The following is a 17,949-nucleotide window of genomic DNA, read 5'->3' as shown; positions in this document are numbered from 1 at the left end:
GTTTATTATTTCAGAGAGTCTTCTTTGCTCTTATGCTTTAAGTGAAAGTTTACAATTCAAGTTAGTCTCTTATACAAAAATTTATACATACGTTGCTATGTGACTCTAGCTGCTCTCCCTATACTGTGACAGCACACTCCTCCTTTCCACCCCAGATTTCCCGTGTCCATTCAACCAGCTCCTGACCCCCTCTGCCTTCTCATCTCAACTCCGGACAGGGGCTGCCCATTTAGTCTTACGTATCCACTTGAGCTAAGAAGCACACTCTTCACAAGTACCATTTTATGTGAGAAGGCCACTTTTACTTTTTATTTTATAGGCTCTGTACTGCTCTATTTTTTTTCTTTTCATTTTAACCATGTGCATGTACTACTCCTGTCTTAAAAAAAGAGTCAGCTAAAGGTGTTTAAAGAGCCCTGGTGGCACAACGGTTAAGTCCTCAGCTGCAAACCGAAGGTTGGTAGTTTGAACCTACCCAGCAGCACCGAGAGAGAAAGACCTGGCGATCTGCTCCTGTGAAGATCACAGCCTAGGAAACCCTGTGGGGCAGTTCTACTCTGTCAAATGGGGTCACTATGAGTCGAAATCTATTTGATGGCACCCAACAACAGCAGCAACAAAGGTGTGTAGATTATGGGTCATTTTGTCCTTTTCTCCTTGCGTGTTTCCTGTGGGTTTTTGGAGGGGAAAATCTTTTAAAACAAGCGCAAGATATATTTGCTAACACAGAAAAATGGAATTCTTCTCCCTCCATTTACATCATTACACAACTCCAGTGAAGTTTGATGGATATGTTCTTAAAAACCTTTACTGTGGCTTTGTACAGGGCCACCTAGAGAAACGTGTAAAACGCTAGCCTGCTGGGGTGATTAAAATGCACAGGGATTAAAGAGAGAAGGTGGCTGCACAACACTGTGGAAGTACTAAATGCCGCTGGGCTGTACGCTTTAAAATGGTTAATTGTGGTATGTGGCTTTCACCTCAAGCAAAAGAAAAATGTTAGGTTGGCTAAACTGCCTGTATCATGTGGGGTTAGAAACTTAGAGACATACATGAATTTAGTACACATACGAGTATATAATTTACACTGAGAAAACAAATCAATATACATGCTTAAAATATTACTTCACTGAAGCCATGTTTTTTTTCCAAGAAATGTTTTCCAAAATTCAGTCAGTCGCATACCACCATTAGTTCTGTCCTATTCATGTACTGTAGTCCTGGTAGCACAGTGGTTAAGAGCTACGGCTGCTAACCAAAACATCAGCAGTTCGAATTCACCAGCCGCTCCTTGGAAACCCTATGGAGCAGTTCTACCCTGTCCTATGGGGTCAGTATGAGTCGGAATCGACTCGACGGCAACGGGTATTCATGTACTATCCATATAACTATTGACAATCAGAAACACATAACTGACATAAAGATTTCAAAACCACAGAAATCCTGTTGCAGCAAACATTCCTCTGCACATACTGTATGAGAAGAAACAAAGCCTAGTGTGATCCCGTTCTGCCACAAGTCATTTGTATTGTACGTTTTTCCTTTTTATTAATGCAATTATATACATTAAAAAATCTAAAAGAACACCCGATTCTTAATAGGGGTCACCTCTTGGAGTGAAATTAAATGCTATTTGTTCTATGATATTAAAAAATTTGGAAAGAAATATTTTATATTCGGGGGAAAAACTGATAAAAATTAAATGTAAATACTGAACTTTAAAGAGGAGCACTCAGCAAACAAAGTTTTGGTAAAATTCAAAATCAGTGGTTTTCAACTGGGAGAGACAAATTTGTCCCTCCAGGGAATATCTGGCAATGTTTGCAGGCATTTTTGGCTGTCACAACAGGGGTAGGGGGCCCTTCTGGTATCTACCGTGTAGAGGCCAGGGATCCTGCTAAGCATCTTACGATGCACAGGACAGGCCCCCACAGCAAGAATTATCAGGCCCAAAACGTCAATAGTGTTGAGGTTGGGAAACCCTGCTTTAAATCACTCTAGACGTTTGCAAAAGCAAAAAGACTTTTGGAAACTCCCAATTCAATTAAACTTTGAAACGGATGCCAATTCTTTCACAAAGCCATAAATCCTGCCCAAAGAAAGAACTAATTGCCTTTGAAGTCACAAATAATTTAATCAGATTTTATACTTTGATGTACAATGCACAAGTGTGGGCTAAAACACATCATTTATTATCTACAATTACGAAATTCTAACAACCTGTACTAAGTGCTCTTCTCACTACACAAAGCATGAGGCTTGGAATCACATTAGAAAAAAATACCCCTTCGCTCCCACACGCCCCAGCACTCTGATTCATGTGAATTTTCCTCTACTTACAAAAGCTTGGAAACAACCTGTATGTTCAAAGGGCTGGCACCTTGCACAATTCCTGGTGGCACCATGCACAGAGAAGCTGGGCGGCAGGGTGGCACTGCATGGCCCGTGACAGAATGCAAACCATTCATATAGTGATGGAGGCATCCATCTAAGTGATATGTCAAAGCATTATTTACTAATGTGGAGACGTATTCACAACACAAGGTCAAGTTAAAAAAAATCTCAACCATCTACACCAGCCATTACAAACAGGTGATCTACGAACCACACAGTTCACAGACATATTTTATACAGCATAGAGTTTTCTGGTGTTTTTTTTTTTAAATTTGTGCCAAAATGTAAAAGTGGGAATCGTTCCCATTTAAAAGAATACAGATTTGAGACTTCTCTTGCAACATCAACAATCTGGTAACATTGAGCCCACGTTCCCACTTGACAAGAACCAGGAGGAGGAAAAGGCTACCAGTCCCCTTTAGAATGTATTAAATGCCACTGAACCGTATACTTTAAAATGGTTAGTTTTGTGTTATGTGACTTCTACCTCAATTAAACAGAACTCTAAAGCTTTGATTCCATCATCTAAACCAATGGTTTTCAACTGGTGGTTGAGTCCTGCCCCCACTCAGGACACGTGGCAATGTCTGGAGGCATTTTTTAATTGTGACAACTGGGGTGGGGTGCTGTTGGCATCCAGTGGGTAGACCCCAGAGATGCTGCGAAACAGCGTACAACACACAGGACTGTCCCTCACAAGAAAGAATTATCTGGCCCATAGTAACAACAGTGCTGAGGTTGAAAAACTCTAAGCATTAGGATGAAGTAGGCGAGTTTACATTAGAGCAATGGGTTATGACCCGTTAGTGGATTATAAGCAGCATTTTTTGTAATGAAATACAAAAACAAAACAAAATACACAGTCCTTAAACTGATCTGGACTCATGGCAACCCCACGTGAGTCAGAGGAGAGCTGTGCTCTATAGGGTTTTCAACAGCTGATTTTTCAGAAGCAAGTCGCCAGGACTTTTTTCCGAGGTGCCTCTAGGTGGACTCGAACCACCAACCTCCAGTTAGCAGCTGAGCATGTACACCATTTGCGATACAACAGGGTGTAAACACCAGAGTGTATCATATGTCAGAAGGATAAGTATATTGCTGGGGAAGTTTTACACACACACAAGCACGTGCACACATACTCAGGTATGCGTGTAGTACATCATGATGAGAAACGTATTTCTGCTTCAGTTCACCCCAGGTACTACCACTCCCTATCATATGTCATGACCATCTCACCTCATTTTTGGAAAGTGATTTTTTTTTTACATGGGCCCACCTCCCAACCTCACTCATTTCCATATCTGCCTGATGCCTGAAAGTGTGAGTTTCAACTTAATGGTATGATTTATAAACCAAATTAGGAAAAAATGCTGGAAATATTGTCTAAGGGTTAACCGTGGTAACCCATGAGAGATGAGATTATCTGTGACGTTAGTTTTTGTAGTTAACAACTGGTTTCTGACAAATAGGTATTGATTTCATGATACTAAAGGAGTATATGAAAGAGTATTTTCTCCCTAAACAGTAACCCATAATGGAGATACAAGGTCAAAAGACCATTAACTCAGAGGGTGGTGAAAGCCTCTGAGTTAATACATATTAATGACTTAAATCAGGATCCCGCAAGCAAACACTGGCGGAGGCATCAATTCTGGCCAGGAGGCCAATACAGAGAGGGAACCAGAAAAATCACTGAGAATATAAACCACTTTGGCCATTAAGATGGCAGCATTCCAGGATACCAGGAGGTAAAGGCTTCTGGCCGAGCAAAGTGTGCCTCAGAAAGCTAAATCCAGCTCTAAGGATTACAAACACATGGCTCCGAGCTCCTCAATCCCCAAACAAAAGGAAGGTTTCTAAACACTCATAAAAATTTTGTTTTAATAGCTTACACATTTCAATTTGTAGTTTTATGTTACTGGTTACAAAATTTTCACTGCTTAAACTACTTATATGGTTTTTCCATCAAATGGCAATCTTTTCTACACGACTGTAGAAAAATCAGTCTCACCTCTCGTATATCATCCCTGATTATGGAGCATTTCAATATGTATTCCACCACTCCCTCCAGTGACTGTTATTATCGACACTAACAGCAGAGGGTGGAAGTGTACAGTGAAGAGAAAACAGGCCTAGATTCAGGATCTGGCTCAGGAACCTAGCCACCTCCCTGACACATTCTGCAGGAACCTCAACTCGCCTTCTGTAACGTACAGACGCTGGCTCAGAGTTTCTTCTATTCTTATATGACCGGCAAGCTAAGAATGGTTCTTAACATTTTTAAATGATTGAGAAAAATCAAAGGAAGAATTAATGTTCATGAAATGTGCAATTTATAGAAGATTCACATTTCAGTGTCTATCAATAAAGTTTTATTAGAACACATCCATGCTCACTGGTTTACATAATGTCTATAGCTGCTTCTGAGCTACAAGGACAGCACTGAATAGTTGAATAAACACAAAGCCTAAAATATTTACTATCTGGCCCCTTATAGACCAACCCATCGCCATCTAGTCAAGAGGCGCTAAAGGACAGAGTAGACCCTATAGGACAGAGTAGAACTGCCCCACAGTGTTTACAAGGAGCGGCTGGTGGATTCGAACTGCTGACCTTTTGGTTAGCAGCTGAGCTCTTAAACCACTGCACCACCAAGGCTCCCCTTACAGACCAAAACCAACCAAACCCACTGCTGTAGAGTTGCTTCCGACTCTTAGCAACCCCATAGGGTTTCCAAGACTGTGAATATTTATGGAAACAAACCGCCACATTTTTCTCCCACAGAGCCACTGGTGGTTTCAAACCACCGACCTTTCGGTTAGCAGCCAAACGCCTTAACTACAGCGCCACCAGAGCTCCTTGACCACTTATAGAAAAAGGAGCAATTCACAAGAGTAAACTGATTTGGAATTTCACTTCTCCTCCTTTTCTACGCGATGGCTGTCTAACTCATGATTAACAAAATGGCCCCAACACATACTTGCAAGGAATGTTTATGTTTTGGGAAAAGCACTTTTCAAATTCACTGAAATCAGGGATCCACTAACCTAGGATATAAAAAGCCACTCAAAAGTGATAAAGGATTTTCTCAGGAATTCTGATGCCCTTTCTCCCTCTTCCTTTGCACCTCCAGGGGGAAGAGCAGGTGAATTAAGCACATCTGTCATGTTCTCATATTCCTATAAAACAATGTATTCTGAACTGTGGCATAGGAGAACCCATGGTGGTTCACAGACCATGTTTTATTTTACTACTTATATTAATTTCACATATATTAGAAAAAACACAACAAGCAACTTTATTGCTCCGGACTGAGCTAAGTTGCAGATTTAATGTTTAAGTATGTCATTAAATGGCTAGTACTAAAATATGGCAAAAACCATGGCAATGAAAAGTGCAGACAGCAGTGAGTTACGAGGTTGCTGTCGGGTGTAAAACACTCTTCTCAACAGTGTGCTCCATATGGGAAGCAACAAGCTGAGCTCCATGAGGAGTCTGTGTGATTATGTCCCATGTTCTGGCAAGATGGCTACAACAGCATCATATGATGAGATAAAAACAAATCTTTTAGAACTCTGCTCAGAGAACAAGGGAGCAAGAGGAATGTTTTTTCTGAAACTATGTCAACATAAATCATGTCAATCCTAGACTGAAGCTTTAAAACTCAAATGTGAATATCCAGAACCAACCACGTGCATCCTTTATTTTAAAAGATCAAAAGCCATTTATAGTTTACCAACTCTCTTTGCCCCATGCAGAGCCATCTTTAGAGCACCTAGATAGAAGCAGTGCTTGAAAATAACCAAACCAACAACACAACCAAAATGGACGGAATTCTTTAAGGTAACCCCAACCGACTAAATCCCCATCGCTTTATCTTCTTATCTTCCTGCAGCATTTGTGGTCCTTAAAGAACCGATGCTTTGTCCTTCCAAGAATTTGAGAGGAGGAGGGAGGGAAGAGAGGTAGGGGAAGGAGGAAGGAAAAAAGGAGGGAAGGAAGTGAAAGAGGGAGCAAAGGAGGAAGGAAGGAATTGAAACCTAAAAGGCTATCCAAGGTTAATGCTCTGAAGCCTGCAACCAGTGGTGCAGCCTGCAGATGTGCTTTATTCATCCTGCAAAATATCCTGACATTCTGAGATGACATTAACAATGGAGACTTTACATAAAAATCCAGATTTCCCATTTCCCTAGAAGAACGTTAAGATCTGAAAGCCTAAGTCCACGCTCCTACATGGCAACCATGGGCTGATGCCCTTGCAATGGGGGCATGTGCCCCTGGCCCGGAGCCTGAGGCTGGCTGCCCCTTTTTCTCATGCCTGCCTTTCTTAGTGTGAAAACTTCTCTGCGCCTATGTCTCTCAAAGGTTGAAAAACAAAGAACAAACTGTGAAGGCCAGATGTTTCAAGAAAAATGAGAGTAACCTACTTCCTTTACCTCGTTGCTGGTGAGTCGATTCTGACTCATAGCGACCTGACAGGACGGAATAGAAATGCCCCACAGGGTTTCCAAGGCTGTATCTTTGTAAAAGCAGACTCTACATCTTTCTCCGTGCTGAGCAGCAAGTGCTTAACCATTGTGCCACTAGGGCTCCTTTATTTCCTTACAGAGAAAAAAACTTTTTACGTATTTAACACAAAACAAATTATGTTTGGGTGAAATGTATATATATCAATGTAAGTCCCCATTACTTTCCTAACGCTCAGCCAGTGTTCCTCATTGGCACCAACTCCTTGATCCAGGTAGGCGTATAATTGGCAAGCACATGACAAACAATATAGTAACCACTTCTGATGCCAGGCACTATTCTAGGCCCTTTTTGTATACTGATTCATTTAATCCTTCCAAGAACCTAAGAGGTAGGTCCAATTATTGTCCTCATGTTACAGATCAGAAAACTAAGGCATCAAGTGGGTAAGCACCTTGCTCAAAGCCACACAGAATGGCAGAATCAGGATGGGGCTCCAGCATCCTCGTTCCTAACCACTCTGCTAAACCAAGTCTCAAAACTGCAACGTGACTGTTAACGGGTCACCTTTAAGGACTGGAATCGCCCTGGGGAGATAGAGTATTGTTTTTTATTTTGTATGTTTCTCTAATACTTGAGTGTTAAAATGAATGGATGGTTCAGATAGAAAAGCTCCTTTTCAATTAAAATGAATTCTTGGGGAAAAAAAACCAGTGCTTTGGAAAGTTGGTGTGATGAACCCAAAAGGCCTGAAGGATTTCTGGCCATCTCTGTCCATTTCCAGGAACGACCTCCAGCTTGCCTTTTGGGAACACTTTTCTCCTTTTTCGTTCCCCTAACAGCAAGAAGAAGAGCCCTGGTGGCACTGTGGTTAAGCACTCAGCTGCTAACCAAAACGTCGGGGGTTCAAACCCACCAGCCACTCCATGGCTGGAAGATGTGGCAGTCTGCTTCCATAAAGATATACAGCCTTGGAAACCCTACGGGGCAGTTCTACTCTGTCCTACAGGTTGGCTGAGGCAGAACCGACTCGACAGCAATGGGTCTGGGTTTGAAATAGCAAGAGTCCTGTCTGGCTACTCACTGAGAATTTGCCCCACTGGAGCTCAATCCCATGAAGCGCCTTTGATAGCTGTTACAATCGCCCAATGGGGCTCAACAGGTCTGACACCAACAGACACCGCCCAGGTCTGAATGGCTTCCTCCAAACCTCCCCCGCCCAGGGCTGACCTGTACTCTTCTCGAGGAAGTCCACCGACTCTTCGCTTGCACTGAAATGGCTCGAAGTTGCCTTCTTCTCGGCGTCCTGCTCCACGTCAGAGCCCGTGTGCACTGAAGAGTTTGTGCTCATGGGGGAGCGCGGCATATCCGACAAGGAAATCCTGCGGCCCGTGCCCCCGCTCAGCATGGGTTTGCTCATCAGGATCTTGGGAGACGCTGTCATGTCAAAATTGAGCTTGACCTTTTCCTGCTTGTCTATCTTGGCAGTGCCAGCACTGGGGTTGGTGGGATCAAGCAGCATTTGGTACTGGCTGTTGGGTGTGTATGGTGTCCGGAACGGAGAATAATTAAAAACTCCAAACTTCCTACGGATGTTCTCCACATAAACCTCCATCTCTTGCATTGCACTGTTGAAGATGCTTTTAGTCTTTTTCACAGAAAAAGGAATTTCTTTAGACATGAGGTAGCAATTATTTATTGGAACCCAGGCCCTAGGAGTGCAAAAAGGAAAGAGTTTAAGTCAACTTCGGTAATTTCCAAGGCTGTTTTTTCTTCACGCAAACCAAATTAGCCTCATATTTTTGCCAAGATTCTTAAATCCTTAACTTTTTTTTTTTAATGACTCGGTTTGAACAGTTACTAAATAATCCAACGTAACACACACACATTCTGTTATGACAGAACACGAACAACAAAAATTAGTTAAAACTTTAAAAAGCTCTATGATTAGTCATTTTAACCCATTAAAAAATAATAACAGTGGACCCCTGGTGGCACAGTAGTTAAGAGCTCAGCTGCTAACCAAAAGGTCAGCAGTTTGAATCCACCAGCCGCTCCGTGGAAACCCTCTAGGGCAGGTCTACTCTGATCTATAGGGTCGCTATGAGTCGGAATCGACTCAGTGGCAATGGGTTTGGTTTTGGGTTTGTTTTTTTTTGCGGGGGTCGGGGGAGCTTTGAGTTGGTGAGAGGAGGAAAACAGATAGCAATGTCATTACAGCCTAGATTACATCTCACACATCGGCACAGTCACGAGGATTCTAGAGGGGGGACTAGAAGCAAACTCTGGAAAACCGTAAACCTAAAAGGAGGTGCTTATTTTTGAATGTGAGACAATTCATGTGGAAAATAACCAAAACCAAAACCAGCCCTTTTGATTTTAACTGGCCAATAAGCATATAAAAATGTTTTTTAACGCAAAATAGGGGGCAGTGGTATTTAGTGGTAGAATTCTCGCCTTCCATGCGGGAGACCTGGCTTTGATTCCCAGCTAATGCACCTCGTGTGCAGCCAGCACTCATCTATCAGTGGAGGTCTGCATGTTGCTATGATGCTGAACAGGTTTCAGCATCGCTTCCAGATGAAGATGGATTAGGAAGAAAAGCCTAGCACTCTACTTCCAGAAATCAGTCAATGAAAACTCTATGGATCACAATGGTCCGATACACAACCAGTCATGTGGATGGCACAGGACCGGGCATCATTTCGTTCCATTGTATATGGCGTCACCATGAGTAGGGGGTCAGCTAACAACAACAATGCAAAATAAAGCAGGATGACAGTCTCACCTATCAAACCAGGTGTGGGTGGGGGAAGAGCCCTTCAGCCTCTAGGTGTGCACCTTCCACCTCCCACACCAGGACAGTTCAATCTTCCTACCTTCAATCCCCATATCCCAAAAGGCTCCGCACAGACACAAGGAAGTAAAAATGCCAGTGGATGCTTCTCTGGAACTAGCAGCCCAGTGACTGCAGACAGGAGACAGGGGTGCGAGTCCCACTGCTGCATGTGCAGCAAAGCCGATACAGAAATCCCCAGAACATAACTTTGTCATCACATACATTTGCTCTGCCTCAACCCAGTTTGTAGCTGGGAATTGAAGGAGATGTGTTTTTCCAAGGAGGCTTCTTGGATTTTACAGCCCATAAACTCAAGACAGTATGAAGCAATGGAAGCAAAGTGAATTATGGGGAAGTAGAAAATCCACGTGCAGAGTAAAGGCAGTAACATCTATGTTGCTACCAAAAGTGGCCATTCAGGATCTGGGTGGACATTGCTATGTTGTCCAATGTTTCAAAAAAAAAAAGTTTTTTTTTAATATTAAATTTTGCCCCCCTTTTTTTTATTGTGGGGAATATTTATGTAACAAAACATCTGCCATTTTTACGTGTACAATTAAATGACACCAATCACATTCATCTTGTTCAACCATCACCACCATCATTTCCAAATTTTCCCATCACCCTTAACAGAACCTCAGGGTCCCCTAAGCAGTGAGTCCCCTTCTCACCCACCCCTGGTAATCACTAATAATTTTAGGTCTCTACACACGTGCATATTATAGGAATTTCGTATGTGTGAGATGGTAGATGATTTGACTTTCTGTGAAATTTTACCCAAGTTTTTTTGGCACCTGATTCATGTTTTTAAAAGAAAATGGTCCAAGGGAAAGTAAGTGTGTCCTTGGAGTAGAATTCAGAATACAGGCAGCCTCTTTGCAGCCCTTGGCAATAACTAGATCATGACGCAAACTAAAACTGTTGCTGTTAGGTATCATCAAGTCGATGTCTACTCATAACACCCCAAGTGACAGAACAGAACTGCCCCACAGGGTTTTCTAGGCTGTAATCTTTATGGGAGCAGATCATCAGGTCATTTCTCCCATGGAGTCACTGGGTGGGTTCCAACAACCAATCTTTCAGTTAGCAGCCAAGTGCTTAACCGTTGCACCACCAGGGCTTCTTAAACTAAAACTAAACACCCCCAAAATATCTAACTCATCTCAGCGTGCTTAAAATCACCAGGTTCTCGGGCATTCCGACTGGCTGCTGTCATTCTGCTGAAACCTGAAGAACCACGGCTCCAGCCAGATGGAACGGGGGCTGAACAGGAGCCAAATGCCTTCCAGGCTGAGTGTGCTCGAGATTCCGTGTATGAGGCTGGGTGGACACAAGTCCGGGCTAGACACAAAGGTGTGAGAAGCATAGGGACTCCAGGGCTGCCACTGGACGAGTGACTTCACTCCCCTGAGCCAGCCTCAAGCTCTGTCACCAGTGAAGCAGAGGATGAGCCCCTGCCCTCCTGGGGGGGAGTGGGGGAGGAGGTGGGCATCGAGGGGATCAAATAAAAGGCACTTAAGCCAGTGTCCGGCACCACCAGTCGGTCATTATCATTGTGACCATGTCCCCCCGACACCCATGTCTGTATGAGGGCCTTAACTGTTTCTTCCCTGGTTCTCAGATGCTGTCAATGGCATTGCCTGGTAAGCAATTTCTAGAAAGTAAAATGTTTCTTTTCCTTTAAAGCAGGCCCAGAGCCCTGGTGGCACTGTGGGTAAGAGCTCGGCTGCCAACCAAAACATCAGCAGTTCAAATCAACCAGCTGCTCCTTGGAAACCCTATAGGGCAGTTCTACTCTCTCCTATAGAGTCACTATGAGTTGGAATCGACTAGACAGCAACGCGTTTATTTTTTATTTTTGGGTTTGGAAAGCAGGCCCAGGAAATACTTAAAATGGAAATGAATTTGCTTCACAATATAAAGTTTCTAGAGGGCAATGTCACGAGAGCACAAGAGCAGCACCGCATTTAAAAGCCTGTGCTCTGGACTTGCATTCTCTGGGTTCTAATCACAGCCTGGCTACTTCCTGGCTGTGAGGCCTTGAGCAAGGGATTAACCTCTCTGTGCCTCAGTTTTCTTATCAGTAAAATGGAGATAAAAGCAGTTTCTCTTTCACATGGCTGCTGTGAGAACTAAACAATCAAATACATCAAAAGCCCTTCAAAACAGGGCCTGGTGGATAGTAAGCATTCCATGTCTGCTACTTCTTGTTTTTTTTTTAGATCTGCAGGCAGTTAATGAAACACATTCTATATTCTTACGCAATACTACGTGTGTGTCTATGAAATAAAGCAGAAAAAGCAGTATCTTTAAAGGACAGAAAGCACGCAATGAGACTACTCAGAATGTGCGCTGACTTAGGCAGGAGCCTCCCCGGCCTCTCGCTATGATTTGATTTACTAGACAATTAACCACGCAGTGGTCTAGAATATTTCTTGGTCTGCTGTCCTGCCCTATTTCACTGACACACCTTTGGCTCTACAACCCAGAGGTGAGCTCCTCTGAAACAGGGACCAGTGTATCACACCTCTTGCAGCCTCCTTCAGCCTCCACTTCGTTCCCAGGCCTTAACCAGAGGGACGAGTCGATAAACTCTGCCCCACTCTGCTTTCTTTAAGAACATGTGTGGGAAACCCTAGATCCTCTGCAGATGAAGGGATCCCCCTCCCCCGAAAAGAAGAACTCCCTTTAGGAGTGGCTTCGCCCACAGCTGTCAGTGACTCCCAACCCAAGGCCGATTAGAACATTCTTAGAACTCCAACGTGTCATGACTCTGCCACTCTGGAATGCCCTTCGGGACTCCCTCAATGTGCTCCCTCACCCAAAACAAACTCCACAACTTGGAGCTTTCACGCAAGGGATCAGAGACACCACAGACGCTAGGAGGGACCTGGAAAATCTGGTGGGTTGCCACAACTTGCCACGGGACGCAGCAAGATCATGAAACTCACGCTGCTTTCTCTTCCACAAATGCACAGAATGGGTCCAGCTTCCGTGACAGCTCCAATCCGGAACTAAGTCCTAAACCTGCTAGGTGGCGCACAGGATCCCTGAAACAGCACCAGCAAAACTCATGCCCCCTAAGCCACCTCCCACACAGAGGGATCAGAGCTGTGAGAGGGCCTGAGAATTTGTGGTACATGGGGCCAAGCTATGCTTTTCCCCACCCGCTCTCCCCTGCCCATCTATTTCCTAAGTGTACGCGCACTGTTATACTAGAGAGTAAGAATAATCCTAAACCTTCGAGATAATTAACACTTGCTATGCTCTCGTGAAGAGGCAAGATGATGTACATACAACCTGTCATGACCACTCTCCTGCTTTTCAAATAACAGCCAGACTCCTGACCACAGCCCCTGGGAATTGGCCCCTGCTCATCCCTCTAGCCCCATCTCCTACCATCCTTTCCTCCCCTCAACCCATTTGACCCAAACTGGCCCCCCTGCTTTTCCCAAACACACTCAAGCCCTTCCCTGCCCCAGTTCCTGCTCCTGCTGGTCCCTGATCTTCACACCTGGCCTACCATTACCTCCTGATCTGAAGGTATCTTGCTTACTTGTTTACTTATTTATTATCCTCCTTCTCCTCTAGAATGTAGGTAGGGACAGTGTCTGCCTAGCTCATTCCTGTATCCCCAGCATCTAAAACACAGCCTGGCACACAGCAGACACTGTCCACATACTTCTATGAATGAAGGAATACATTAATTTTAGAAAGATTTCCAACAAAAGTCGTTAAAATCTAATCAAGTGTAATACTTCCTACCAAACCCACTACCATCTCAAAGAATTTCTCTTGTCTCCTAACAATGGACTGCCACGATTCCTATTAATAATTTAGCAGATTACTTTGGAATTCATGCTTCTCTTTCATTTGCAAAATGACAAGCAGGACTTAACAAAGAGAACAGTATTTCAGATTTTAGAGTTGCTTAAAACTATAAATGACTGTATTTTTTCTCTGTGTGTGTGTTTAATTTTTAGCATATGTATTTTAAATATTCTCCCCAACAGGTTCACATACTTTCTCAGACTGCTTAGTAGGGCTTTGAAAAGGTTTTTGCCCCTTAACATAACATGTCAGAAGAGAACTAAGATATTACCCACTGCTCATCTCTGTCTACTTCTTGTTCTCGAGGACTCCGGGTGCTCCACTCTAAGCGGAACTGCTATGAGCTGGAACAATTCACTTTGCCGTGTGCAGAGGGGAAGGGGAGGGCAGAAAGGCAGGGAGGGAGGGTTCACGCCTGTCAAAACAGCATCCCCTTATAATTTCCCATTTTAGCTCCAGGGAAAAGGGAATAGAAGGGAAGGACCCAGCACAATGATTAACAGATTCATTTACTGGCAAGCAGGGGAAATACTTCTGATCCCTGATAGCATTATTTTGAAAAGCAATTTGCGTGGCAGTTTAATTTACTCCAGAAAATCCAAAGAGGAACAGCAGCACTTCACACAGCCACTGAACCCACTTTGATGCCGGTGTCATCAACAGAACCACGGAAGCAAGGTTCTTTTCTAATCTACCTGAACAAACCGAAGCCCAGGCATTATCAGGCTTAACACAGCACAGCAAAGTATTTTTAAACTCTAAGATGAATCGTGGGTCGCGTGACAATGAACAAAATAATAGCCATCCTCTCCGCCCCTTCTCCTATCCAATGACAGTATCAAAGGTTTCAGTTAAAGCTACCCATTCAAAGCCTGTTTTCAACTCCTACCTGTCATGTTGTCCAAAGAAACGAGCATCGACCTGCCCATCTTTATCCCTCAGAGCTTTTGCCGGCCAGAATGGAAAGCCCTTCAGTTTCGCCCAGACCAAAGGATGTGGATTGCTCTAGGAAAAGAAAAACAAAATCCAGGGTTTATATATATCTGACAGCAAGATATGTGCTTAAAGCCCGGTGTGAGGATAATGCAGGTAGACATGATACAGACCACAAGTGGAAAGACAACGGTTTCAAGCAGGGTCTCCCAAAGTCGTGTTCCCTAGAAGGTGTGGGAGCCAATAAGCCTGGGGTTAAACAGTGAGATCAGGAAGAAATGAGCCTAGACAATACCAGGCTTGAATCCTGCATCTGCCCTGCCACTTACTGCCTGCGTGACCACAGGCAAGAGATCCCACCTTTCTGTGCAACATGGACACAATTATACCTAAGCTGTTAAGTTTGAGGATTCAATCTGCACTGTGCCAGGCCTATAATAAGGGCCAGTATTAGCTACCCTTATTCTTCATCAGCAACTGTTAACGAACGGTTAATGCACTCAGGGCTAACTGAAAGGCTGGAGGGTCCAGTTTACCCAAAGGTGCCTCCGAAAAAAGGCCTGATGACTTACTTCCAAAAAAATCAGTCATTGAGAACCCTGTGGAGCACAATTCTACTCGGACACACATGGGGTCACCATGAATCAGAATCAACTCGACGGCAACTGGTTTTATCCTTGATCAAAGGCTACTCAGGACGTTTACTATTCTAGCATTAATCTCCAAAGGCAGAAAGAGATATAAACTATGTTTTCATTCTCACCTTTATTTGCTTTATCTTCCCTTCCACCCCACAACCCCCACATACATATACACAGACACCAGCCTAACCCACTAACGCACTTCTCACCGCAGAACACCAGTTTGGAAAACGCGGATCTGCAGGGGACTTTCTGGCTCCCAAGAACCATGGCTTGGAGAGGCCATAGAGTTAATCTAGGGATGCACTTCCAAACCCCTTAAAATAGACCTAACACGATTTTTAAATGGCATGCTCATTTAATACGCATCTCATTATCTGTCCTGCTTCATCTCATCCCAGTCCCATGTCTCTTGCATCCTGCAGTTTGCTCAGGCTAATAAGCTGGGTAAATCATGATGCTATCTCTGGCACATGCACTTTCAGCCCAAGAGGTTTATCCTACCTGGATTACTTTCATTTTGCCATAATTTTATTAGGAAAAAAAAATTACTTAAAAACGTCACCCAAACTTTCGTCTAATCAGCCACCTGGCAAAAGTTGCCATGGGGTAGTTGACCAAGGCATAGAGTTCAGAAAATGAAGTAAAGAAAAGAAGTCCAACTTACACAAGGCTCACAAAACCAGTTATCTCGTTTTTGGCAAGCAGCCAGATAACATTCCGGACACACTTCAATTTCATTCATCTGTAAAGCAGAAAGACATTAGAATGTGTCATCCTAGGGGACTTACACGCTGGAAGCCCTCAATAAATGCCTGATGATTTTGACTGATAAAATCAGCTAAGCAGGAACGGCCATCTAAAATGCATCAATTGGTCCCAACCCACCTGCAGTAAAGGAGAACGAAGAACACCAAAGACACAAGGGAAGTATTAGCCCAAGAGACAGAAAGGGCCACATAAACCAAAGACTGGTGCCCAGCTACCACCAACGACCGCCCTGACGGGGAACACAACAGAGTCCCTGACGGAGCAGGAGAAAAGTGGGGTGCAGAACTCAAATTCTAGTAAAAAGACTAGACTTAATTGTTTGACTGAGACTGGAGGGATCTCAGAAGACATGGCCCCTGGACTCTCTGTTAGCCCAAAACTAAAACCATTCCCAAGGCCAACTCTTCAGATAAAGATTAGACTGGACTATGGGACATAAAATGATACTTGCAAGCGTGTGCTTCTTAGCTCAAGTAGATACATGAGACTAAATGGGCAGCTCCTGTCTGGAGGTGAGATGAGAAGGCAGAGAGGGTCAGGAGCTGGCTGAATGGACACGGGAAATCTGGGGTGGAAAGGAGGAGTGTGCTGTCACAGTACAGGGAGAGCAACTAGGGTCACATAACGATGTATGTATAAATTTCAGTATGAGAGACTAACTTGAATTGTAAACTTTCACTGAAAGCACAATTAAAAAATAAATAAAATAAAATTAGCTAAGCAAAATTCCTTAGTTGGGAAACATCTAGCAGATGACTCCAACTACTCCCATCAATTCCAGTTTTCACCCTAGTCCAAGCTGCCTTCATTTCTCCCCTGGACCAATGTACCAGCTGACTCCCCAACACGGCGCCCAGCTTCTACTCTTACCCCACCATGGCTCACTCTCCACACAGCAACCAGAGCCATCTTTACACACATAAATCTGATCTTGTCCCTCTCTTGGTTAAAAGCTTCCAGTGACGTCCCGTTATACCAGTGGTTCTCTGCCAGGGCAGTTTTGCACCCCACCCCCACCTCAGGGGACATCTGGCAACACGTGGAGACATTTTTGGTTGTCACAGCTGGGTGAGAGAGGGTGCGCTAATGGCGTCTAGTGCGTAGAGGCCAGGGATGCTGCTGAACAGCCTGTAATACACAAGATAACCACCCCACCCCCCCACAACAAAGAATTATCTGGCCCAAAATGTCAGCAGTGCTGAGGTTGAGAAACCCTGCCTTATACTAACAATAAAATCTAAACACCTTATCAGAGTTTTCAAGACTATGTATGATCTGGCCTCTACCCACCTATCTGACCTCGTCTTGTATGAGCTCCACCCTTCTTCATCCATCTCAGCCACTCTGGCCTCCACTTGCCAATTTCTATACATCTCTACTCACACCATCTAGAATAGTTAATTAATACCATGTCACCCTATTTTATTTCCACTGATGACTCTCTAAAAATTCCGTAACTTATTTATATGTAGACTTGCTTGTTGTCCTTCTCCCTTCTTGAGAACAGACATTCCAGCCAAGGACCCTGGAAGCCCCCTTCTTAGATCTGAATTCAGACCCTACCACTTACTAGCTCTATTACCTTTAGGAAAAGTTGCTTCTCTTCTCTGGGCCTCCATTTCCTCATCTATAGAATGGGTAGCAGTACCTACCGCTATTATAAAAATTAAGTAAGATCGTAAATATAAAGCACTTCAAATAGAGACATGGTAATCACTGTATTAATTAACGTTTACTGAAGACATAGAGTGTGCTGTTATCATTCTAAGTGTTATGGGTATTAACTCGTTTAAAGTTCATAACCACCCTGTGAGGTGGGACTGTTGTTATCCCCATTTTACAGAGAAATAAAACAAGGTCCCAAGAAGTCAAGTGACCTGCCCGAGGTCTCACAGCAGCTAAATGGTAGGGCCAGGATTTGAACCCAGCTCCAAAGCCCACACACTTCACCACTATACTGTTAGTTGCTATTCTCTTCCCACCATCTTCAGTCTTTTTCTCTTTTTCTTCTATCATCATGCAATGTGCCGGATACATAGTAGGTGCTCAATAATTGTTTATAAGACTGACTGC

General features: G+C 43.7%; 1 protein-coding gene across 15 annotated transcripts in view; it reads right to left on the bottom strand.

The window, feature by feature from the left end:
* ZMYND8 (zinc finger MYND-type containing 8) overlaps positions 1 to 17,949 on the bottom strand; it is a 127,810-nt gene that overhangs the window by 48,890 nt on the left and 60,971 nt on the right. For all 15 annotated transcript variants that reach the window (XM_023743104.1, XM_012558516.2, XM_012558510.2 and 12 more), the window contains 3 exons: positions 15,773 to 15,850; positions 14,421 to 14,536; positions 8,092 to 8,573 (listed from right to left, as the gene is read on the bottom strand). In XM_023743104.1, coding sequence (XP_023598872.1) covers positions 8,092 to 8,573; positions 14,421 to 14,536; positions 15,773 to 15,850 — 676 coding nt within the window. The remainder of the gene's footprint in view (positions 1 to 8,091; positions 8,574 to 14,420; positions 14,537 to 15,772; positions 15,851 to 17,949) is intronic.

Source organism: Trichechus manatus, unplaced genomic scaffold (genome assembly GCF_000243295.1).
Source record: "Trichechus manatus latirostris isolate Lorelei unplaced genomic scaffold, TriManLat1.0 scaffold00008, whole genome shotgun sequence".
NCBI lineage: Eukaryota > Metazoa > Chordata > Mammalia > Sirenia > Trichechidae > Trichechus > Trichechus manatus.
This window is presented reverse-complemented; position numbering and strand designations above follow the sequence as displayed.